The sequence below is a fragment of the Lampetra planeri genome, chromosome 24 (assembly GCF_965212315.1).
Source record: "Lampetra planeri chromosome 24, kcLamPlan1.2.h2, whole genome shotgun sequence".
In the NCBI taxonomy this organism is placed as follows: domain Eukaryota; kingdom Metazoa; phylum Chordata; class Hyperoartia; order Petromyzontiformes; family Petromyzontidae; genus Lampetra; species Lampetra planeri.
The window spans coordinates 1,274,920-1,294,042 of NC_136130.1; the positions used below are offsets into that span (position 1 = coordinate 1,274,920).

The window sequence follows — 19,123 nt, forward strand, 5'->3', positions numbered from 1 at the left end:
ATCCACAATCCTATTACAGGGGTCTCTCCGTAGTACACCCACTGTTAACTTACTAACAGAGTGGTACTCATGTTATCAAACTCGGAGGGAAGGTGGGTTGAGTCAACTCACAACCAGCATTTGAACTTGGAACCTACTGTCTGTGAAGTACCGTTGATGACTCTTGGACACCGTTGGTGAGGCACACGTATTTATTCCGTACAAGTAGTCACAACTGTGGACATACAATACTAGAGGGGGTATCGGCCCCCTCACCCGGCTAGCTGGGAATACACTGCTAGCTATCTCTGACCTACCTCCTAGTCCTCCACTAACGGGCTAGGGGAGGCTGTCTGGCCCGACACTGGTAAGTCGAGCTACGGTACCTGGAGTCCCAGAGCACTAGCTCTGGTTCTCGGGACCACGCCGCTGGCTCGGTCCTGCGCGGCCCTGACAAGGGCGGCGTCCCAGGGGAGTCCAGGGCTCTAGCTAGACGATCTTCGGTCTTCACTGGTTTAGCTTTAACATTCTGCCCCGAGCCCTCTGACACATCCCCCTTTATACTCCACCCCCGCTGAGGGGTGGGGCCCCGGGCTGCCTGGTGCGGACGTCGTTGAGAGCACCCCCCCCCCGTGCACTCACGTAGCCCCGCCCACTGTGTTTGTTTCCCATAAGCTGCCATGCATAACGGCTCTCTCTTTAACACCCCTACATCTGCAAGCCACTCACACTGTTGAGCCACCAGGTCATAACTCCCACATATATTTTACAAGAGAGTGTTTTTGTGATTAGCTATTAGCTGAACTGATACATTTTCCTCTTGATCTCTTTAACACATTTTCGGTTTAGGACACCTTATATTATAAATGTTTTAGAGGTTTGTAATTGCTATTAAATACTGATTTGTTACTGTAATGGATGTGCGTTTATGGCTGACCTAAGAGCAAATGGTGCAATAGTGTCAGGGCAGATTTGGTAGCTCACTGTGTGTCTATTGTGCAGCAGCTGCGAGATCTGGCGGAGGGTGGAATGCGTTTACAATTCTGTGTAGTAGCATCAATGGTTTTGGCCATGATGGCATCTTGATCTTTGACCTTCTTTACAGGTGACTCTTATCTCAAGCTGTCGAGAGTATAAAGACATCGCACTCCGCGTTAATGAAAAGAAAACCCTGAACACATTGAATATGGCCAAAAATCACACAATACGGTAACAATCAGTGACACACATCACAAAATAACCATTAGCATCGTAAAGAATGGGAAAAAAATAAGCGTACAATATGCCTCCACATATCTGTCCCTCCACATAAAAGAATACATATATTTTACACATCCTAGCATTTCAGCAGACTTGGTTTCACACAACGAAACTCTGGACTGGTTTTGACATTCTTTGTCTCATCAGCAGTCACGTTTGTTTAAACCAATACAGATGAATTGTCATGTAAATATACAATTATGCATACTGTATATTGGCAAAGTTACATTACAATAAATAAAAACATTTATATGGTATTTGGCCAGGTTGAAGAATGTTAGGTATTTTTTTAAGACCCTGTATTAATGTCATTTTTTGGAATAAAAATCCAGAACCTACACTGGAATAATCTTGAAAGTTTAATATCAAATGTTTTATCGGTCTAAAACATTTATTATAATTTGATTTAAGAGGTTTCTCGAATAGTGAAACATCAAATGAGAAAACATTTACATATTTGAGAAAATAGTAGTTGTTCAAGTATTACGCATTTCAAAATATTGTACGGATAAACGAATGGGGTTTAAGTCTGTATGCGCATATTTTAAGTGTATATTGTATATTCAGTGTGTATTAGTTATTATTTGGATAAGCCATTATAAGTTAATCTGAATGCTTATATTCTTTCAGATTTCCAATGTCCGGTAAAATAAAAACCATTGAAATGAAAGTAAACTGGTCAGTACAGCTATGAATTCAATATTCCTGTTAAGATAACACATACGTATATTTGGAGTTGGTTATTAACTTTCTTTATAGTTAGCAACACAACTTCGTGTTTAGGGTTTTAATGTTCTACACATTTGCAGATTATTATCCATTTGATATCACCATACAGATCACACATTTTAATTGGAGAGCCTTCAAAATGTATTGACACTCATTTTAACACTTTAAACTGCATCTATATTGCAAAAAAAAGTTTGTTCGAGTGGAGAATTATGTTTTGCTACACAATTAAAATTACACGTTGTTTGTAGCCTCATTCAAGCTCAGCTGGGATGTGTACTCGTGCAAGATTTTGCATTGATACAGGACACTGCCAAAATATTCAGGACTGGAATCCGACTTACAAAATGTAAGTTTAAACTGCACTATTTAAACAAATTTACATTGTTTCTGAAGCTAACTTTTAAACGCATAACAGTATTTATATATGTTATTTCTCCATTTTGTGTTTGTAGGTCTTGCCGAATTTTTGCAGCAAAAGGATAAGCAGAATAATTTCCAGGCCGTGGTGAATGCGGTCCACCTCGCTAAATGTTTTCGTGCAAAGCTTTGGGAAAATTCACCTTCCGTTTTTAAACAACTTGAAAAAATCGGTAAATATGGTCCCTTTTACGATTAAAAGCAATAAATACAAATTATTTACAACCACGCATTTTTTTCAGAAGACCCTTCAATGAAACATTACTTAACCTCAGTATTTCTGCTGTAGGCTTCTCAATGTCCAGCGCACTGGTCAACGCTGGATTGACATCTTTTGAGAAAATTGAAAACACTCATGGACGGGAAATTGAGTTGGTGAGATAATGGGTGTAGTGTTAATCTCCACAACATGTATCTATGTTTGTGCTGGTGTTAAGCACACTTCCCAATACAATTATATGGTAGCTATACCATAAATGCCATTGGCCCAGTGGTAGCGCTTGTTGCAAAAGCTTGCAGTTCGAAGCTGGCAGACCGCTCTGGTTAATTAATACTGCGGATTTATTCACCATAAAAATCTAAACACCATCTTCTTCAAAGTGAACGTTAAAGATCCCTTGATGTCATTCAAAGAAGACCATTGTGTGCCGGCGTCATTGTCCAAATTAGCAAAATGTGTAGTGAGTCCAACTGAGTCGCAGACGTTATCTTGGGAGCAACACACTTTATTACGCAACTTTAACACAACATCACACAATTTACATTCGGGTCTCGAAAGCCCATATAACCACACTACGGCAGAACTAGACACGGTTTGCTATCCCGGTCCGGACCACAAGCTGGTTCCCGGACCGCATGGCTAGAGGCTTCTTCTCCCCGACGTGGATCTTCTTCACACCAGCACACGAAGAACCTCGAGCTCCTCATGGGGCCCCCGTTATATCCCTCTGGGCTGGCTCCGCCCTTCACCCCGCCCACTTTCCAGATCTCTCGAGCTATTTCTCGAAGGCTCTTTTTGACCACGCGACCGCCCAGCGGCCCCCGTCCACCGCTGGCCCCCCTCCAATATTATCCGGTCACGTGTCAGCAGGTCAACCAGCGTATCATGCCCCAACGTAACCCTGGCTGGCTGACGCTCCCTCTCGCTCCTTCACCGGGAGCCCGCACCCGCACCGCACACTGCTCACGGTGCCTTTGCGTTGACAAGCGCTCACCCAAGACCTGCTAGGACTGGTACTACGCCCCGTAAGCAGGCTACACATAATGTCAGCACATTATCCACCGTGGCTTCGTAAGCCCGGCACCACACAGTGACAATCACAGTCACGATAAATGTAAAAAGTAATTTGCAAATTACTCAATTGGGAAACACATTACAATCATACTCTTTGGTTATTTCGGTAAAGTCATGTAGGTATAAAACATAAAATAAATTTAATCACGACGTTTCGGGCGCAACACAAGTGTCCGTCATCAGGTGGGACAACCACAGCAAGAAACAATTGCTGAAGTGGGCAAAAGAGCTGCTTTAACTCTTTCTATGTGACTTTACCGAAAGAACCAAAGAGTAACTTCTGCTACTAGACCACCCAGATTATATGGTCTTCCTAAGATCCATAAAGAAGGCACTCCACTTCGGCCTATCGTTTCCACTATCAACTCACCTACCTACAAACTGGCCCTCCCCCCTCTTACCTATATAGCCTCTTGTTACAGCAGCTCTTTTGCCCACTTCAGCACTTGTTTCTTGCTGTGGTTGTCCCACCTGATGACGGACACTTGTGTTGCACCCGAAACGTCGTGATTAAATTTATTTTATTTTTTATACCTACGTGTAATTCCTGCAGTCACGAAAGCTCCAAATTAGTAGCAGAAGGTTTTAGGGAGAGCCGTTTGACTGGTTCTATTAGAGAAGTCGAACTGGTAATGATATTGTTGGTTTTTGTAGTCAGGCTGTTAGTAGGATCTTTGTTGATTTTGGTGTAGCTGCCATCATTAAGAAGGTCCTGGATTTTGTTGTATGTGGTTTTATCCATAACAGTAGCATTGCCTTTGTCGGCCGAGAGGATGACTGTCATCTCTCTTTTTTAATTTTGCGAGTTCAGAGTGCTCGTCTTTGCTGAGGTTACTAATGGATTTCTTAGCATTTTTAAGGATGGTGGCAATTTCAGATCTAGCAACGTCTGTCAGGATGTGTCACAAGCCTTTGAGGGCTACGTCGACCTAGGAGATTATATCATCCACTGGGATATGTTTAGGGGTGACTGCGAAATTCAACCCTTTAGCTAGTACCGATTTTAGGCTGTCAGAGATTGGAATGTTACTTTGATTGATGACAATCTTGTTAACATCTAACTTTTTAACATGTGGATCTGGCTTCATTTTTCACAGGAGGTTGAATTTAGCGATCAAGTTAACTTTAAATTTGGTTGACATTGAATTAGCAGAGGAGACTGTCATGTTATCTACATGGTCCCAATCAGAAGTGGACATTTTATCTGTTAATATTAGGTGTGATTGTAAGAGAGTCTTGTCTAAATGATCAAGTTCAAATCGGAGCAATCTTATTCTCTCTGAGATTAGTGATAGGCTGGCTTTGAACAAGATCCGTTTAGCATTAGGAGAAGTGACAGCAGCAGATGTGAGTGTAAATGCGATAGGTATTACCTTTACTATGGGAACCTCATTTGCCAGTAAAAATATGAGAATTTTTTTTACCCTTCTATCTGGCAACAAAACTGACACCTTTTTACAAGGAGTCATGTTTGCATAGACCACAATACCTGCAGTCATAATACAAACAAAAGACATAACTCTGATAATGTGCACCTTTAGTGCGCCTTTTGGCGTCATATGGTCCAACCCATGTGAGACTAGGCTCTAAGGAAAGCTGTCTCGGATGTGGACCAATCAACTTCAAGGACCGTGCACATTATCAGAGTTATGTCTTTTGTTTGTATTATGACTGCAGGTATTGTGGTCTATGCAAACATGACTCCTTGTAAAAAGGTGTCAGTTTTGTTGCCGGATAGAAGGGTAAAAAACCAATTATCAGGTATTACCTTGTTATCGCGGCATCTCTTGAAGGTCAGCGACTCGATTAGTTGCGCCTTTTTGTCCCGCTGTCTGTTAAAAGCTCTAACAGATGTGTATAAACCCTCCCCGTAGAAGCGGTTCAAACTATATTTGAAGTTTTCGTGACTGCAGGGATCCATACTCTTTGGTTCTTTCGGTAAAGTCACGTAGGTATAAAAAATAAAATAAATTTAATCGTGACGTTTTGGGCGCAACAAGCATCCGTCATCAGGTGGGACAACCACAGCAAGAAACAATTGCTGAAGTGGGCAAAAGAGCTGCTGTAACAAGAGGCTATATAGGTAAGAGGGGGGGAGGGCCCGTTTGTAGGTAGGTGAGTTAATAGTGGAAACGATAGGCCGAAGTGGAGTGCCTTCATTACAATCATCACCCTTCCTTAATAATAGTAACACCTGCCAATAATGAGTGTATTTCTTGTTTGTAAATTCAACAAAACCAACTTATGTTTTGCTGGTGTATTCCTGCGTTGTGCAGATAGTGAACAGACACCCTCCATTTGGGAACCAGATAAAAGAAGCCGTGCAGCGTCTGCCCAAGTACGAAGTCAGAGTGGAGCAGGTGCATGAGACCGAACCCCGACTCCAATCAAAGATTCCACATTGCTAAAACGTACTCAAAGTAGCAGGAGCTTAAAGGCAAACGTCAATTAGGACTTTGCCAATACCTGTGAAACCATCCATCCATGTGGCTCAATTTACTTGAAGCAGCATGAGTCTAAAGAAAACATCAATTAGGTTTTTGATAATACCTGTGAAACTATCCACGTGGGTCAGCAGTAGAGTGAGCGACCTGCCATCGGAAGGTTTGCGAGTTCAAGTACTAGTTGGGAGTTGACTCACTCCATCATTCCTCTGTGGTAGATAAAATAAGCACCGATTTGTGGGTAAGTCAACAGTGGTTGTCTTATGGATAATATAGAGATGCATTATTTCCACCACTGGCACAGGGCTGTAAATGGGAGATGGTCACCACCTCAATGCTCGTTTGAGAAATAAATAACTATGAGTACTTGTGTAGTGAGTCACTTCGGAGACACTAATAGGAGGAGGCACGTACGTTTATTCAACACTTCTTAGACACTACTCGCACACGGGATAGATATAAACAGGTCGGGACAGCCGGCACGCTGCCTAACCCACGATGCGAGGAGACGAAGACGTAGCACGGCGGGTTCCATTCCAAACGACAGCCCCGATCCAGCCTTGGGACCTCCCTTTTATGCCCCCTAGCGTGGCCTGGCTCCGCTCTCGGCCTCGCCCCCTTCTGGAACCTACCAGAAGGCTCCGGGCTATACCCCACGTGTCCCCTCTGTCACCTTTGCCCTACATCCCTTACCCCGGCCTATCACGTGCCCTGCCAGCCGACCGGGCTGCTACGTCCTCAGGTGCCCCCCTCTGCCAGCAACCAGCACTATGCACCCTAGTGACCCATTCCGGGACATTGCATGCCCTGCTGGCAGAGAGAGCTACTACACCCACAGTTCCGCTTTCTGTCAGTAACCAGTGCTACGCGCCGTAGTGACCCATTTTATGTCACTACACTTGTAATGCAGTGTCTTGGTACAGAGATGGTGACTACAGTGGGGCAAATGGCAGTTGGCTTTTAGAATTTTGCTGTCATTTGTTAAATGTTTTTTCACTAGGTTTCAAATTAAGGAATCGAATAATTAACTTTTATCTTCACCTTAGTAATATTCAATTTAATTGAATGGCTTGGTAATCTTTACATATCATCTAATTCAGAATAGCGCTGGTTGCTTGTTTTTCAGGGTAACAAGTACTACAAAGGTGTGGCTGAGGTGATAATTACAGTGATACTAAAGAACTGTGCGGACCTGCAGTCCCACCGCACAGCTCCGGACAACCACTGCTGCACGCTACTACTGGGCAACGCCGACAACAACCTCATCTATCGGAAAATCATCACGTGCGCTTAAATTCCACATCGCAGTAATTGTGACAAGGCCACGTGTTTTTATGTTGAATAGAACAAAATAATCATTAGCCTGATAATTTTAGACTCAAACATCGCACCTCCTTGCTTTGACATTCCTCAAAGACACTGGTGAACATCGACCGCATCACAACATCAACAGGCCAATGCGCATGTCTCCTTCAGTGTGATAAGTGGCCATGTAACCCAAACTATGGACCATGTGGTAAACCACTGTAGTCTGCTCTCCTTCAACGGAGCAGTAGAAAAACTACACAAACTCGCTCCTGAAGCTCTCTCGTGGCTATCAGCTTTCGACATTGGCATTTAGCTCCTGAACATACAGCGATATAAAGAAATAGAACATAATTAGCATCATATAGAAGTAAATGTAACAAAATAAGCAGACATTACGCCTCCTTCCTATATGTAAACAATATTGTTCCTAAAAAATAATTTGATATAATTGTAGTGAGTCCAACTGAGTCGCAGACGTTAATTTAGGAGCAACACTAAATATAACACAACAGCACCAATATAACGTAACCTATGCTCGGGACTTGAATGCCCATCGAGCCATGCTGCGGCAGAACTAGACACGGTTCGCTATCCCGGTCCGGACCACAAGCTGAGTCCCGGACCGCGTGGCTAGAGGCTTCTTCTCCCCGACGTGGATCTTCGAACAGCAACACACGAAGAACCCCGAGCTCCTCACGGAGCTCTCGTTATATGCTCCCGGACTGGGGCTCGCTCCGCCCTTAGCCCCGCCCACCTTCCAGGCTCCTCGGGCCCTTTCTCGAACGTTCCCGAGAGCTCTCCGGGACCACGTGACCGCCCCTCGGCCCCCGTCCACCGGTGCCCCCCATCCAGTATCATCCGGTCACGTGACAACAGGTCAGCCAGAGTATCATGCCCCAGAGTAACCCTGGCTGGCTGACGCTCGCTCTCGCTCCCTCACTGGGAGCCGGCACCGCACGCTGCTCGCGGTGCCTTCGCGCTAATCCGCGCTCACCCAACTACCGCTAGTGTTGGTACTGCAGCCAGCAACTCGGGCTGCCCGCAATAATATCACCGGCCGTGACTTCACAAGTCTTGGCACCATACAGTGACAAGTACAGTCACTACATAATATTCAAATTTGAAATGCACTTGTTACTGGCAAAATTAATAATAATCACTTGTTTTTTATAGGGCCTTTTACTCTGGGGTGCCAATGAGCGCTTTATGCGCAATAAGCGACTTACATCACGTCTCAAACACATTTAAATGGGCACCCCCAGTCACAACTGTCCCTGTGGAGACAAGAAGATTTAGCACCTGGCCTGCAATTGGGCGTGAGGTTGCCAGTAGGGGGAAATGGTTGCTGTGTGTAATTCCAATTGAGTATTTTTTTTTTGTATTTTTTTAAAATTTGTCAACGAGTAGAACTGGTCTACTCGTTTTGAATGTCAGAAATCTTTAACGTCAGTGTAACATAGCGCACATATTTCATTATGAATATACCTGCAGTAATAGCAAGTTATGGAAGCTACATATACATCAATATGACCTTCACAGAGATTACATGCTGCTGAAAACAGGGAGTTGGATGAAAAAGGTTGAAGTTGTTCGGCCGGAAAAGAGTGACGAGCTCAACATTTACCTCCTCAGCTCTACATATGGTATGTCTCAGGGTTGCCACCTTGTCCACAGACTACAGGAAATATTTCTCAGTCAGCCTTGGTCAGGAGTCAGCAACCTGCGGCTTCGGAGCCACATGCAGCTTTTTACAGACTGCTTCATGACGTAATGTATGTATGTATATACAGTATTCACATGCATGGCAGCTCTTGAAATATTGAGTTTTGCATTGAATTAAAAAAGGCTCTTCTTGTTATTTTGGTTGCCGACCCCTGGCCGAGGTCTAACGAAACTGTGCAGTGTTCTGGAATAAATGTCAACTCAATCCTGGTACCAGGTCTAGGTAACAATAAATTCCTGCCACCTGAGCACACACGTCAATTCCCGAACAGGTGGCAATCTTGTACATGTTATACACAAACTTTATTTCATCCATGTAGCCTCTCGTCCAATTTTACTTGTTATTTATCAAAGGTTACAATACAAAGTGGTTTCGTATAACATCTAAATGCGACAGCATCTCAAGACACCGTACATATACAGAAGGTACATTTTCTAAAAATATATAGAGGCAGTCAGTCATAGGCAGAGGAAAAAGGAAGCTCTTGGTGCTGTATTTATACAAGGAAAGGGAGTCGACATAACTTATGACTGGGAGGAGGGAGGTCCAGATTATGGGGGCAGCAAACGAGAGTTAGCAACTTCCCAGTGAACCAAGGTTTACAGGGGGAATTTGACAGAAACCCTTGGTTGCTGGAGTGAAGAGTATGTGGAGGGGAGTAGATTGAGATGAGAGGGAGAGATTTAGGCATGGGCGAGTCGATGAAGGATCTTTAAGATGGTGAGTATTTAAAAATTGATGTGGGATTGCATTGGGAGAGTGGAGGGATCTGAGTTGTGGTGATGTTTTGTTTACGGATGTGGACGAGAAGCCTGTCAGGGGCATCTTGGATAATCTGGAGTTTAAGGATGTGAGGAGATGTGAAGGTATGGATGGCAGCTGGGGTAAGGAAATGGTGGACGTGGGAAATGTGCAGATGGAGGTATGGGCCCTCCAGAGTTGATATTGGAAAGAGAACACGAGCTCAGGATCAATTGCAACAGCAAGGTTTCTCACTCTCGTGTGTTTAGCTGAAAAAAAATAAGTGGTGAAGATGATTAAGCTATAGTGGTAAAAATGTGATTTAATGCTTTTCCCAGTTGGTATGGACATCCATCAGAACTTCACACCATCCTACTCTAACCCACGCACCTCTGGGTTCTACGGCAATGAGAGGCATCAGCAGGCCCAATCCCTGCATGCTACTACCTGCGAGAAACCAAAGACGTTTGTCTCAGCAGCAATACAAGCAGCCGGCAATGGTTTGTATCGCCTCATTTCTACATGCATTTTAGATGAATTGGTTTATTTCGATGTATGCATTTGATTCCATTGAACCAATTTAGAATGCAGCATCTCATATCTACAACACTGATATAATCCTTAAATTGTGCAATTGTTCCCACCAGCTCATGTTTGGCAGTATGCAGTAATATACATAAGGGACGTTAAGTGTGGTGCATTATATTTTCCTGCAAAGATAATCTCTTTTGTGCTAGAGAGTTCCAAACTGACAAAGTGGTGATCTACCCCCCTCCCATATTCCTTGAGACCCCGAAATTAATATTTTATTCTCAGAAAAAATACATTAACTATATGTATTTTTATGACTATAGGGACCTAATTAAAACCTCAGGAGTGCCCCCCACCCTCCTTGGAACATTTTAAGACATGCTTCTGCACACTATAGTGGTTTACATATCTCAACTCTTTGCTTGACCTAAAATAAAAGTAATGTTCATTAAAATTCAGCATTTGATTGTATTAGTCACATCATATGTAATGTGTCGTTATAAAATAGGTTTACAATGAAAAACTTCTCCACAGAGCTCTCATTTGTTTTTTAAGGTTACTCTGCTGGCTCGGATGGTTCCAAAAGAAGCTGTCTTCATAAGTGTAAGAATAAACAAATGTGTGGACACGAGTGCTGTGAGTACCTTCATTACGATTGCTAGGCTTGTATTGCAAAATAATTAAAACATATTTACAAAGTTATTAATATAATAAGCTATTATTATTTTGGGTTGTGTATCATATCGTGTTGCATCAAACGAGGACCGATACACTTCTGGCCATTCACCAGCATTGATTCAAGCAAATCTGACTTTGCTGATGAGACACTGAATGGCAAAACTGGTGCAGCGTTTTATTGTATTAAACAAATTTTGCTGTAATTATGCATTCCCAGAATGGAGGTTTGGCAAATGGGATGTGTACAAATACTTTGTCTATGTGGAGGGACAGACATGGAGGCGTACCGTGTGCGTATTTATTTTTTTGTAGGCTGGTAATGGAATGTGTAAAATAATGTGATTTGTTACGATTCAATTCAAGACTGCATTATTTGTGTCAAGTTTCTGCTGTCTCATTTTTATGGTCTGTTTCGTATATTCTGTCTGTGTGGTCTCATTTTCAACGTTAGCCAAAATGACACATTTGCATATAATTTTCATCAATCATCGATAATTCTCTCATGCACAATTTGTTGCAAGTATCATAGGCATAATAAATAAATAACTCTTATAGTCTTTGTTTTCCTGCTCAAATGAGCATTTAGGCGATACTCATTTCCTAATGACAGCTATGGTCCAGTGGTGCTAATTCTACATTCCTGTGGTGGGGGCGAGTCTGATTCACAGGAGTCTCAGTCTGTTGTCTTCCCCACAATATGATACCAATTTTACTGACTGGTGAATGTAGGCTGAGCCAACCACCCACTCGGCTCTGAACTTGTAACCTTCCAACTGTGAGCGGCCCATCCGTAATGCAAAAGAACCTGTTAAATTCAGTGTTGTTACTCAGGTCTAATCGCTTGTGTTGCGCCGTTTTAACTTCTAGGCAAAGGAAATATGGCCAGGTCAATGCCGCTAACGCCTAGGACCCCGAGCGCTCACGTACGTGACTTCGTAAGTGAACGAAAAAGCAAGACCTTAAGTCTAACTGGCTTTCCAAATCACAAAAGACTCAAGGTATGAGTGAAAATGTTATAGTTAAACATAGCACACTTTACAGCCTTCGCGTCTGTTACTGCACTTGTGTTGATACTGTACCTCGTTTTGTCTTGTTCATCATAACATTCAATCTGGATAATCCCTATAGATGGAACATCTAATTTTCAAGGGTGTTCAGGGTGTAAATTGACATGTACGTAGCAAACACGTATGCAAACATTTAGCACTGATAGTGAGTATCGCACCCTGTCAACACACAAATAAATACATAATGCAGTGGTGCACACCGCTGCACTGTGAAGAATGCACTCGAGCTGTAACAGTTGTGCACATTGTGCGAGTGGGTCTTAATCATAGTCGAGTGTGTGCGGAAGATCATTGTTCCATGTTGAAGTGGCTCTGGGAGCGAGAGTGTGCCTGTTTCGGTTTCCACTCTTGGGATGGTTACGGATTACAACAGCCTTTGTCTGAATGCATTTCTATGTAGCCTTTGCTACATTTTAAATATATAAGCACCCATGTATCAATAAGCACCCATGCTTTGTGAAATATTCTGAAATGCATTTGTATGTATGTTGAAGTTCTTTCGCACCATATGTAGCCAACCATGCCATATCGGAGGTGCGGGGGAGGTACAACAAACTAAACACAAAAATCAGTTCTAAAGAAATTAGTTTTCAATCTAGATTTAAAAGTGCATAAGGATTAAATGTGGCATTATTTAATATACACCCCAAACATTATATATCTTGTCTCATATTGACTTGTTTTCATTAGTAACATGCCAATTTTATAATAATTGTCATTTTATACAAAACGAAAATATCAGATTGTATTTGTGTTTAGTACTATAATGGTAAACCCTCAATATACCTTAAGCACGTTATGAGCATACTGTTGTGTCTTGTGTTGAGTACATTCATAGGTTTGCTCTGTAAAGGGGAGAAATACAGTGAATTTATCCAAGTTTGCTTACGCCCCTATGCCTCAGTATGGACCGCATGATGACAGGTACGTTTTACAGTAAATTAAGTGTGCTGAATATTAAAAATGCAACAGTGATTCATACATTTTAATTATGCTGAGTCATACCGTGTTAAGGTGTATTGTACTTGTATAGCCATGGCAAAGCTTGATATTTTAAACGTGTATGTCTTATTGCAGATGCAGTGGTCCTTCTGAGCTGCTGTCGCCACAAGGCCAGTTGGGTAATTTGGTTATGTCTGTAGATAATAGCTATATGCTCAACTTAAAATGTTACACTTGTCATTTTTATAACTCCGTGTCGTCTGAGCTCTTAACCTCCTAAAACAATGACTACAATTAAATGCAATGCTTTATTTAAAAATAAGCGACGCATGTCTTTCTGGGCCCTTTGGTCGAGTGTCTGTCCCACGAGACATTCTCACTCATGCCTGCATGTCTATCTATCTGTCCCTTCCACTTCCAAAGTGTAAAATCTTGGAATATCAAAGGCCACCCTGATTTTCTTGTAATTTTGCTCTTTTTTCACCTTGAGATACAGAATAATATGGCACTGTTGTAATTATATGTTTGTAACCCTACATTTTAATTGTACAAACCTGGAAACAAATTAAAGGAGATAAGAAAAGATGGAGGTTTAAAATACTGTAGTGAAAAAAGTCAGAATAAATGTCTTGCTCAAATGAGCATTGTTGCACACTCCTGTTTATAGCCCTGATCCAGTGTTGGGAATTCACCTTTCCAATGGCAGGGGGAGACTCTATCCATAGGACAACCACTGATTAATTTCTCACAAACTGGTACTTCTAGATCACGAAGGGTTGATGGACAGTCAACCCCAAATGAGGATTTAAATTCGTAATCTCTCAATTTGCAAGCACTCGATCTAGTGCTGAGCCACATTGTCGGATAGCTTTAAAATGAGCCACAGACTATAAAAAGAGCAAACATTTATTCACTTGGGAATGTATTATAATAGATGATTAAATCAATAGAAATATAATTTCTTGATTTATTTTCCAGATAAAATTTTTAAAAAGTACAATGCCAAGCATATTAAGCTGTTTCCGACATACAGGGTAGCCTAAAAGTTAGGGTAATTTAATTTAACACTGGCATTAAACATTTTGTTTATTCTTTAAGGTAATATTTGATCTATTATCATTATTAATACCTATTTTTCTTCTGCCCCAGAGGTCACCTCGACAAAGAACCCGAATTGAATTGAGACAAAATAATTGATGAATGTTCAAAGATTACACCTGCAATCTTGATTTGAAGCTTTCGTGACTGCAGGAATCCATACTCTTTGGTTCTTTCGGTAAAGTCCTCGATGTGACGGCGTGCTGCGAGTATACATTGACATGCTAATCAGATTTACACAGGACATTTACACATTTCTCACTTTAACATCACTAGGCCCCCCCACTTCGTTTATGACTCTGGGGCTACGCCTATCTCTAACCTTTACAAGCAGCCTGCATCAGCAGCTTGCCTCCTCTTTCTTCCGCCTGATGACGATTGCTTGCGTTGCGATCGAAACGTCGTGGTCTATTCTTTTTTCTACCTATGTGACTTTACCGAAAGAACCAAAGAGTATTACACCTGCAGTCTAAAAAGTCCTTATTGAATTTCATAAGAGAATTCAAGCATCCATTAATGTCAATGGAAGTCAGTTTTAACGTTTGTTAAAATAAATTAAATAACCCGATGAGATTTGTAAAAATAAGTTTCAAAACTCTTTGTGCCCTGACTTTTAAGCTGCCCTGTATATTTATGCACTCTGGATAGGGATACACATTTTACATGGCACAATATACAGCAATAAGTTTTTTTTAATATCACTCGATGAAACATGGTGCATGCAGATGTGTTTGCTGATGACAAGAGTGTGAATTACATGTCGGAGTCCAGAGAGTTACCAAGTGGAGTGGCCAAACCACTATCTCCCTTGAGCGTCACTGATGTTCCAGTTCCAGCATTTCGAAATCAAGCCTACAGCGGGTGTGTCTCTCAAATCACCTTTCACACAACACACATTCTACATGCAAACGTTATTCAGCGAAATCATCCAAAATGCACCAGGTCTTACCAGTCCAAAGCTAATCAGTTAAGTCTGGTTAAGCATTCAATGGGTGATCATCGGGGCTTTCCAGCTGTTGATAGCTTGGACTATGATCTGGGTTTCTCAGAGTTTACCAGTTTTCTCCAACATACTAATTTTCTCATGAATGGAAATGGCCAAACATTCCAAACCAAAATCTTCTGGAAATAGTCTTAGGAGTCAGTGAGGTTTTCCTGGAAAATTAAAGAGCTTGATCCTTAAGAGAGGAATACAATACTCATTGGTTCTTTCGGTAAAGTCACGTATGTAGAAATAAAATTAAAGTAATTAATATAAAAAAACACTCTTTTTTTTTTAAACACGCCTTTAATGAAATGTACCGTACTTGTAATGGAAGAACTCCACGACTCCAGGAAGTGGCCCCGAAGCTTGCCATAACATAAGGGACCGTGGTCATTTACTGCCAACGTCAGTTTACCGTGGACAATTAGCGCCAAGCCGAAACATAACATATAAAAAACTATGTTTTAAAATATGTTTATGTTTTTATGATAGAATATAGTATTGTCATCAGTATGACATAAGTATACCAAGTTTGCAGTCGATACCACATTGGGAAGTGGGTAAAAATTGAGTTACAAGATTTGAGGATACAACGACAACAACAGACAGTGAGTTAAATAAAAGCGTGTAATAAAATGAAAATAGATCAGATTGTGATCTATTTTTATTTTATTTCTATATACGTGACTTTACCGAAAGAATTACTAAATAAGCCACATTCTGGTTGTGCAGAGTCGACAAGAGGGATGACAACCATAGGAAGAGATCTTATGACAGATGGTCAGGACTGGATGTGCAGTGGAATCGCCAGGAGCAATGTGAGCAAGCTGTTCCCCCCTGTGTCGCACAAGCCAATCAACCTCTGCTGACAAATCCTGAGCAGGTAAAATTGCATCACAGACTTCACATACAAATGTAAATTCTACATTTAATATGGACGTTTGGTAAGAATATGATGAACCATGATCGCACGTGTGGTTTAAGGTTTAGTTCCAAATAGAGCATTGAAATTATAATTATTTATAGAATTTAACGACAGTTACCTCCTTATCACTTAATATTGATCTGCTATGATTACTCTTCGCTTGAGCCTCACCCATTGATTTCTAAACACATGTTGAGAACTCGGTTTACCAGACTTTCATCTCATCCACGCTCTTCATCCACTGACCACAACAACTCTCTTTTTGCTTCTTCCCTTGCTTGGAGAAGTATTGTTTTTGACATGATTGTGATTGGAGGACGATGTTTAAGTTCTTACTCTCTTTTTACATCTCAGGTGGCATGCAGTGAGAAATCCTACGGTGATTCCAAAAGTCGCATGTTTTTTTCTCCAAGCTCCACTTGGTGAGAAAAACCAGTGCTTTCAAAAACGGGCCAAAAACACGAGTGTAGTATCGTATTTAACAGTCCCTCCAGAAAAACGCGATTATGCGATCGCATGATTCCATGCAAAATCAGCCAAAGTCCGCATATTTATGCGGGGGGCACGTTTTTTCAAATACGCCGCACTTTCGCCGCATAAATTGCAGATTTCCGCGCGCAAAATATGCGGGCTTGCATGATTTCATAATCCCCGCATTTTCGTTGCAAAAAGTCACATATATCTTAGCAGAAAGTTGAAAAATGTTGCGTTTACTTCACACAAGCGCAGCCATTTCCCCTGTTGCCATGGGAACGTTATGAAGTGACGTCACTCATTACGCGACATCATTGAAAAGCTGCAAACCCCGCGATGCCAATGAAACCATGATGAAGAGTTTATGCAACTTTACAGTTGTAAGATTGCACTTTTTTGTTAGTAGTATGTAAATTTACATTACTGTAAGACTGTACTGTTACTGTATTGCTTACGTTACTGTGCACTGAAAACACTTATTTTAACAGAAGATGTCTGTTTTGTATAGCTACCTCTGTAAAACAGGAAGCACACATTTTATTTTTTAATATTTTATTTATTCATTTTTACAGAAGTTGTAGCATATTCATTTTGTAAAGCTACAGAACTTGTTCGACTCAATGTTTTGTAAGTTTGAGCCATCTGTTTGTTAAGGTCTGAAATAAAACAAGATGAGAACTTAAATATTCCCAGCACTTTCTGTGATGTAGTATGCTTGCTTATCATAGGAAGTAATAAGAAATGACTCTTTACATTAAAGTAGTAGCCTAGTGAATAGGGTGTTGGGGGAATCACTTTTTTTCTCTTTTTCATCAAACCGCAGTTTTTGCAAGTTCCCGCAATTTTTGCAAGTTCCCGCAATTTAATCGCATAAAATTGCATAAATATCCCGCATATTCCATCGCATTTTTTAAGAAAACGTGCCGCATAATCAACGATTTTTGCCCGCAACAATCACCAAAAAACTCCGCGTTTTTCTGGAGGGACTGATTTAACGTTCGCATACAGTACCTGCCCCAGAGGTAGTGCTTTTTTCCCGCTTGTTGTAAAGGTACCGGAGTTAGAATCTAGCAGGTTGTCCTGGATATTACTGTAGGTCTATTAACTGCTAAATACGACACGCCGTCTGCTTCGAAGAGGATTATAAATAGATGAGTTGGCCATTGTGTGCTGGAGTCAAATTTGCAAATGACAGTACTGTACTGTTGTACGCCGTATATTGAAAGGTTGGATTTCCTACGGGGGTAAGAAAAAAACGAATTAGCGACGGTGCTGTTATACGAGTGTATAATAGGGAGTTAATTGAATCTTTATAGTGTATTTGGTTGTCAAGAAATTGTCATCCGCCACAGTTGGTTCGCGTCCTGGTGCATAGTGTGTCAATAGTGCAAAAGGAATCAAGGCATAGTTTATACATTCCAAATGTTAAGATTTATTGTATTCTATATCGGGTTATTGTCCTTTCTGTCGTCGTAGAGCACGTTTAAAGAATCTACATTGGTGTCCTATAAAAAATATTGAGAGAATTGCATGGGACAGAAAATGGATCAGAACAACCCACTCTCCTATATTAAAAATGAGCAACCCTCACAAGTAGTCATGAAGCTGGGTGTCATTACCAGCGAAACATCACAGTACTCAAATTGTAAATGTGCATTTATCCATAATATAGGTTTTTTTGAGTTAGATCGCATAAATATAAATGCCAATTCGTTACTAGTACAGCACGCCGATGTGTTGGAGAGCAAATCCACAACATTTACAATCTACGCCAGTGGTTACAACTAGCTTCATCAGGCGGACAGCCAGATTCGTGCATTTACTCTGCAACACACCGATGGGCTGAAGTATGAACTAATTGGCACGTCTTGTTTACGTGACAAACCTTACTAATTTGCTGTGTCGGGTGGTGGTGGGTTAACGACACATTTATGCGATCTAACCAAAACAAAAACCTTTACTGTATTATTAGCATTTGTCGCCCCCTATGGGCTAATATAATTTTTGACTGATGCTTTCCTGGGTTAACAAGTATAGTCAGTGAATAATATGGCCTACTGTGAGGATTATTTTAAATTGACACACTTATTGTAATGCTTGTCGTTATTGTTCAACATTTTAGTGTACAACAAAAGGAGGATGACGAGGACGCTATGAAGAACTTTCTGAATATATTTAGTGGGATTTTCTGAGTTGGTAAATTGGTTATGAAACGTCTGACCGAGGTGTTCTCGTAAAATTGCATCACTTATATTATTATATTATTAACGGATTGTCTTCATCATAACAGTAATTTCCTTGCCTGCAATACAACTTGTATAAGTATGTTAATGTTTTAACAATGTAGGTTATCTAATAAAAACATTTCACGGTTGGTGTTGTATATTTAATCCTCTGATCGTATTACCAGTTTCAGTAAATGTTCAAGAGATGTAATGTTTCACAGTTGTGAAAATAAAGTTAACGTTTCCAAATACTTTTGAGCACCGAACGACGTCTCTTAAGGTATTGAGCCAGTGGAAGGA

General features: G+C 41.2%; 1 protein-coding gene across 1 annotated transcript in view; it reads left to right on the forward strand.

Moving 5' to 3' along the window:
- HFM1 (helicase for meiosis 1) overlaps positions 1–19,068 on the forward strand; it is a 79,446-nt gene extending 60,378 nt beyond the window's left edge. Inside the window, exons 19-35 of the mRNA XM_078605786.1 lie at positions 1,085–1,188; positions 1,870–1,917; positions 2,220–2,317; positions 2,424–2,561; positions 2,678–2,763; positions 5,959–6,042; positions 7,253–7,410; positions 8,974–9,077; positions 10,237–10,398; positions 10,985–11,065; positions 11,975–12,105; positions 13,013–13,098; positions 13,252–13,295; positions 14,940–15,075; positions 15,932–16,082; positions 16,479–16,546; positions 18,721–19,068. Of these exons, the coding sequence (XP_078461912.1) occupies positions 1,085–1,188; positions 1,870–1,917; positions 2,220–2,317; positions 2,424–2,561; positions 2,678–2,763; positions 5,959–6,042; positions 7,253–7,410; positions 8,974–9,077; positions 10,237–10,398; positions 10,985–11,065; positions 11,975–12,105; positions 13,013–13,098; positions 13,252–13,295; positions 14,940–15,075; positions 15,932–16,082; positions 16,479–16,546; positions 18,721–18,790 (1,749 nt within the window). The 3' untranslated portion in view covers positions 18,791–19,068. The remainder of the gene's footprint in view (positions 1–1,084; positions 1,189–1,869; positions 1,918–2,219; positions 2,318–2,423; positions 2,562–2,677; positions 2,764–5,958; positions 6,043–7,252; positions 7,411–8,973; positions 9,078–10,236; positions 10,399–10,984; positions 11,066–11,974; positions 12,106–13,012; positions 13,099–13,251; positions 13,296–14,939; positions 15,076–15,931; positions 16,083–16,478; positions 16,547–18,720) is intronic.
- Positions 19,069–19,123: the final 55 nt, after the last annotated feature.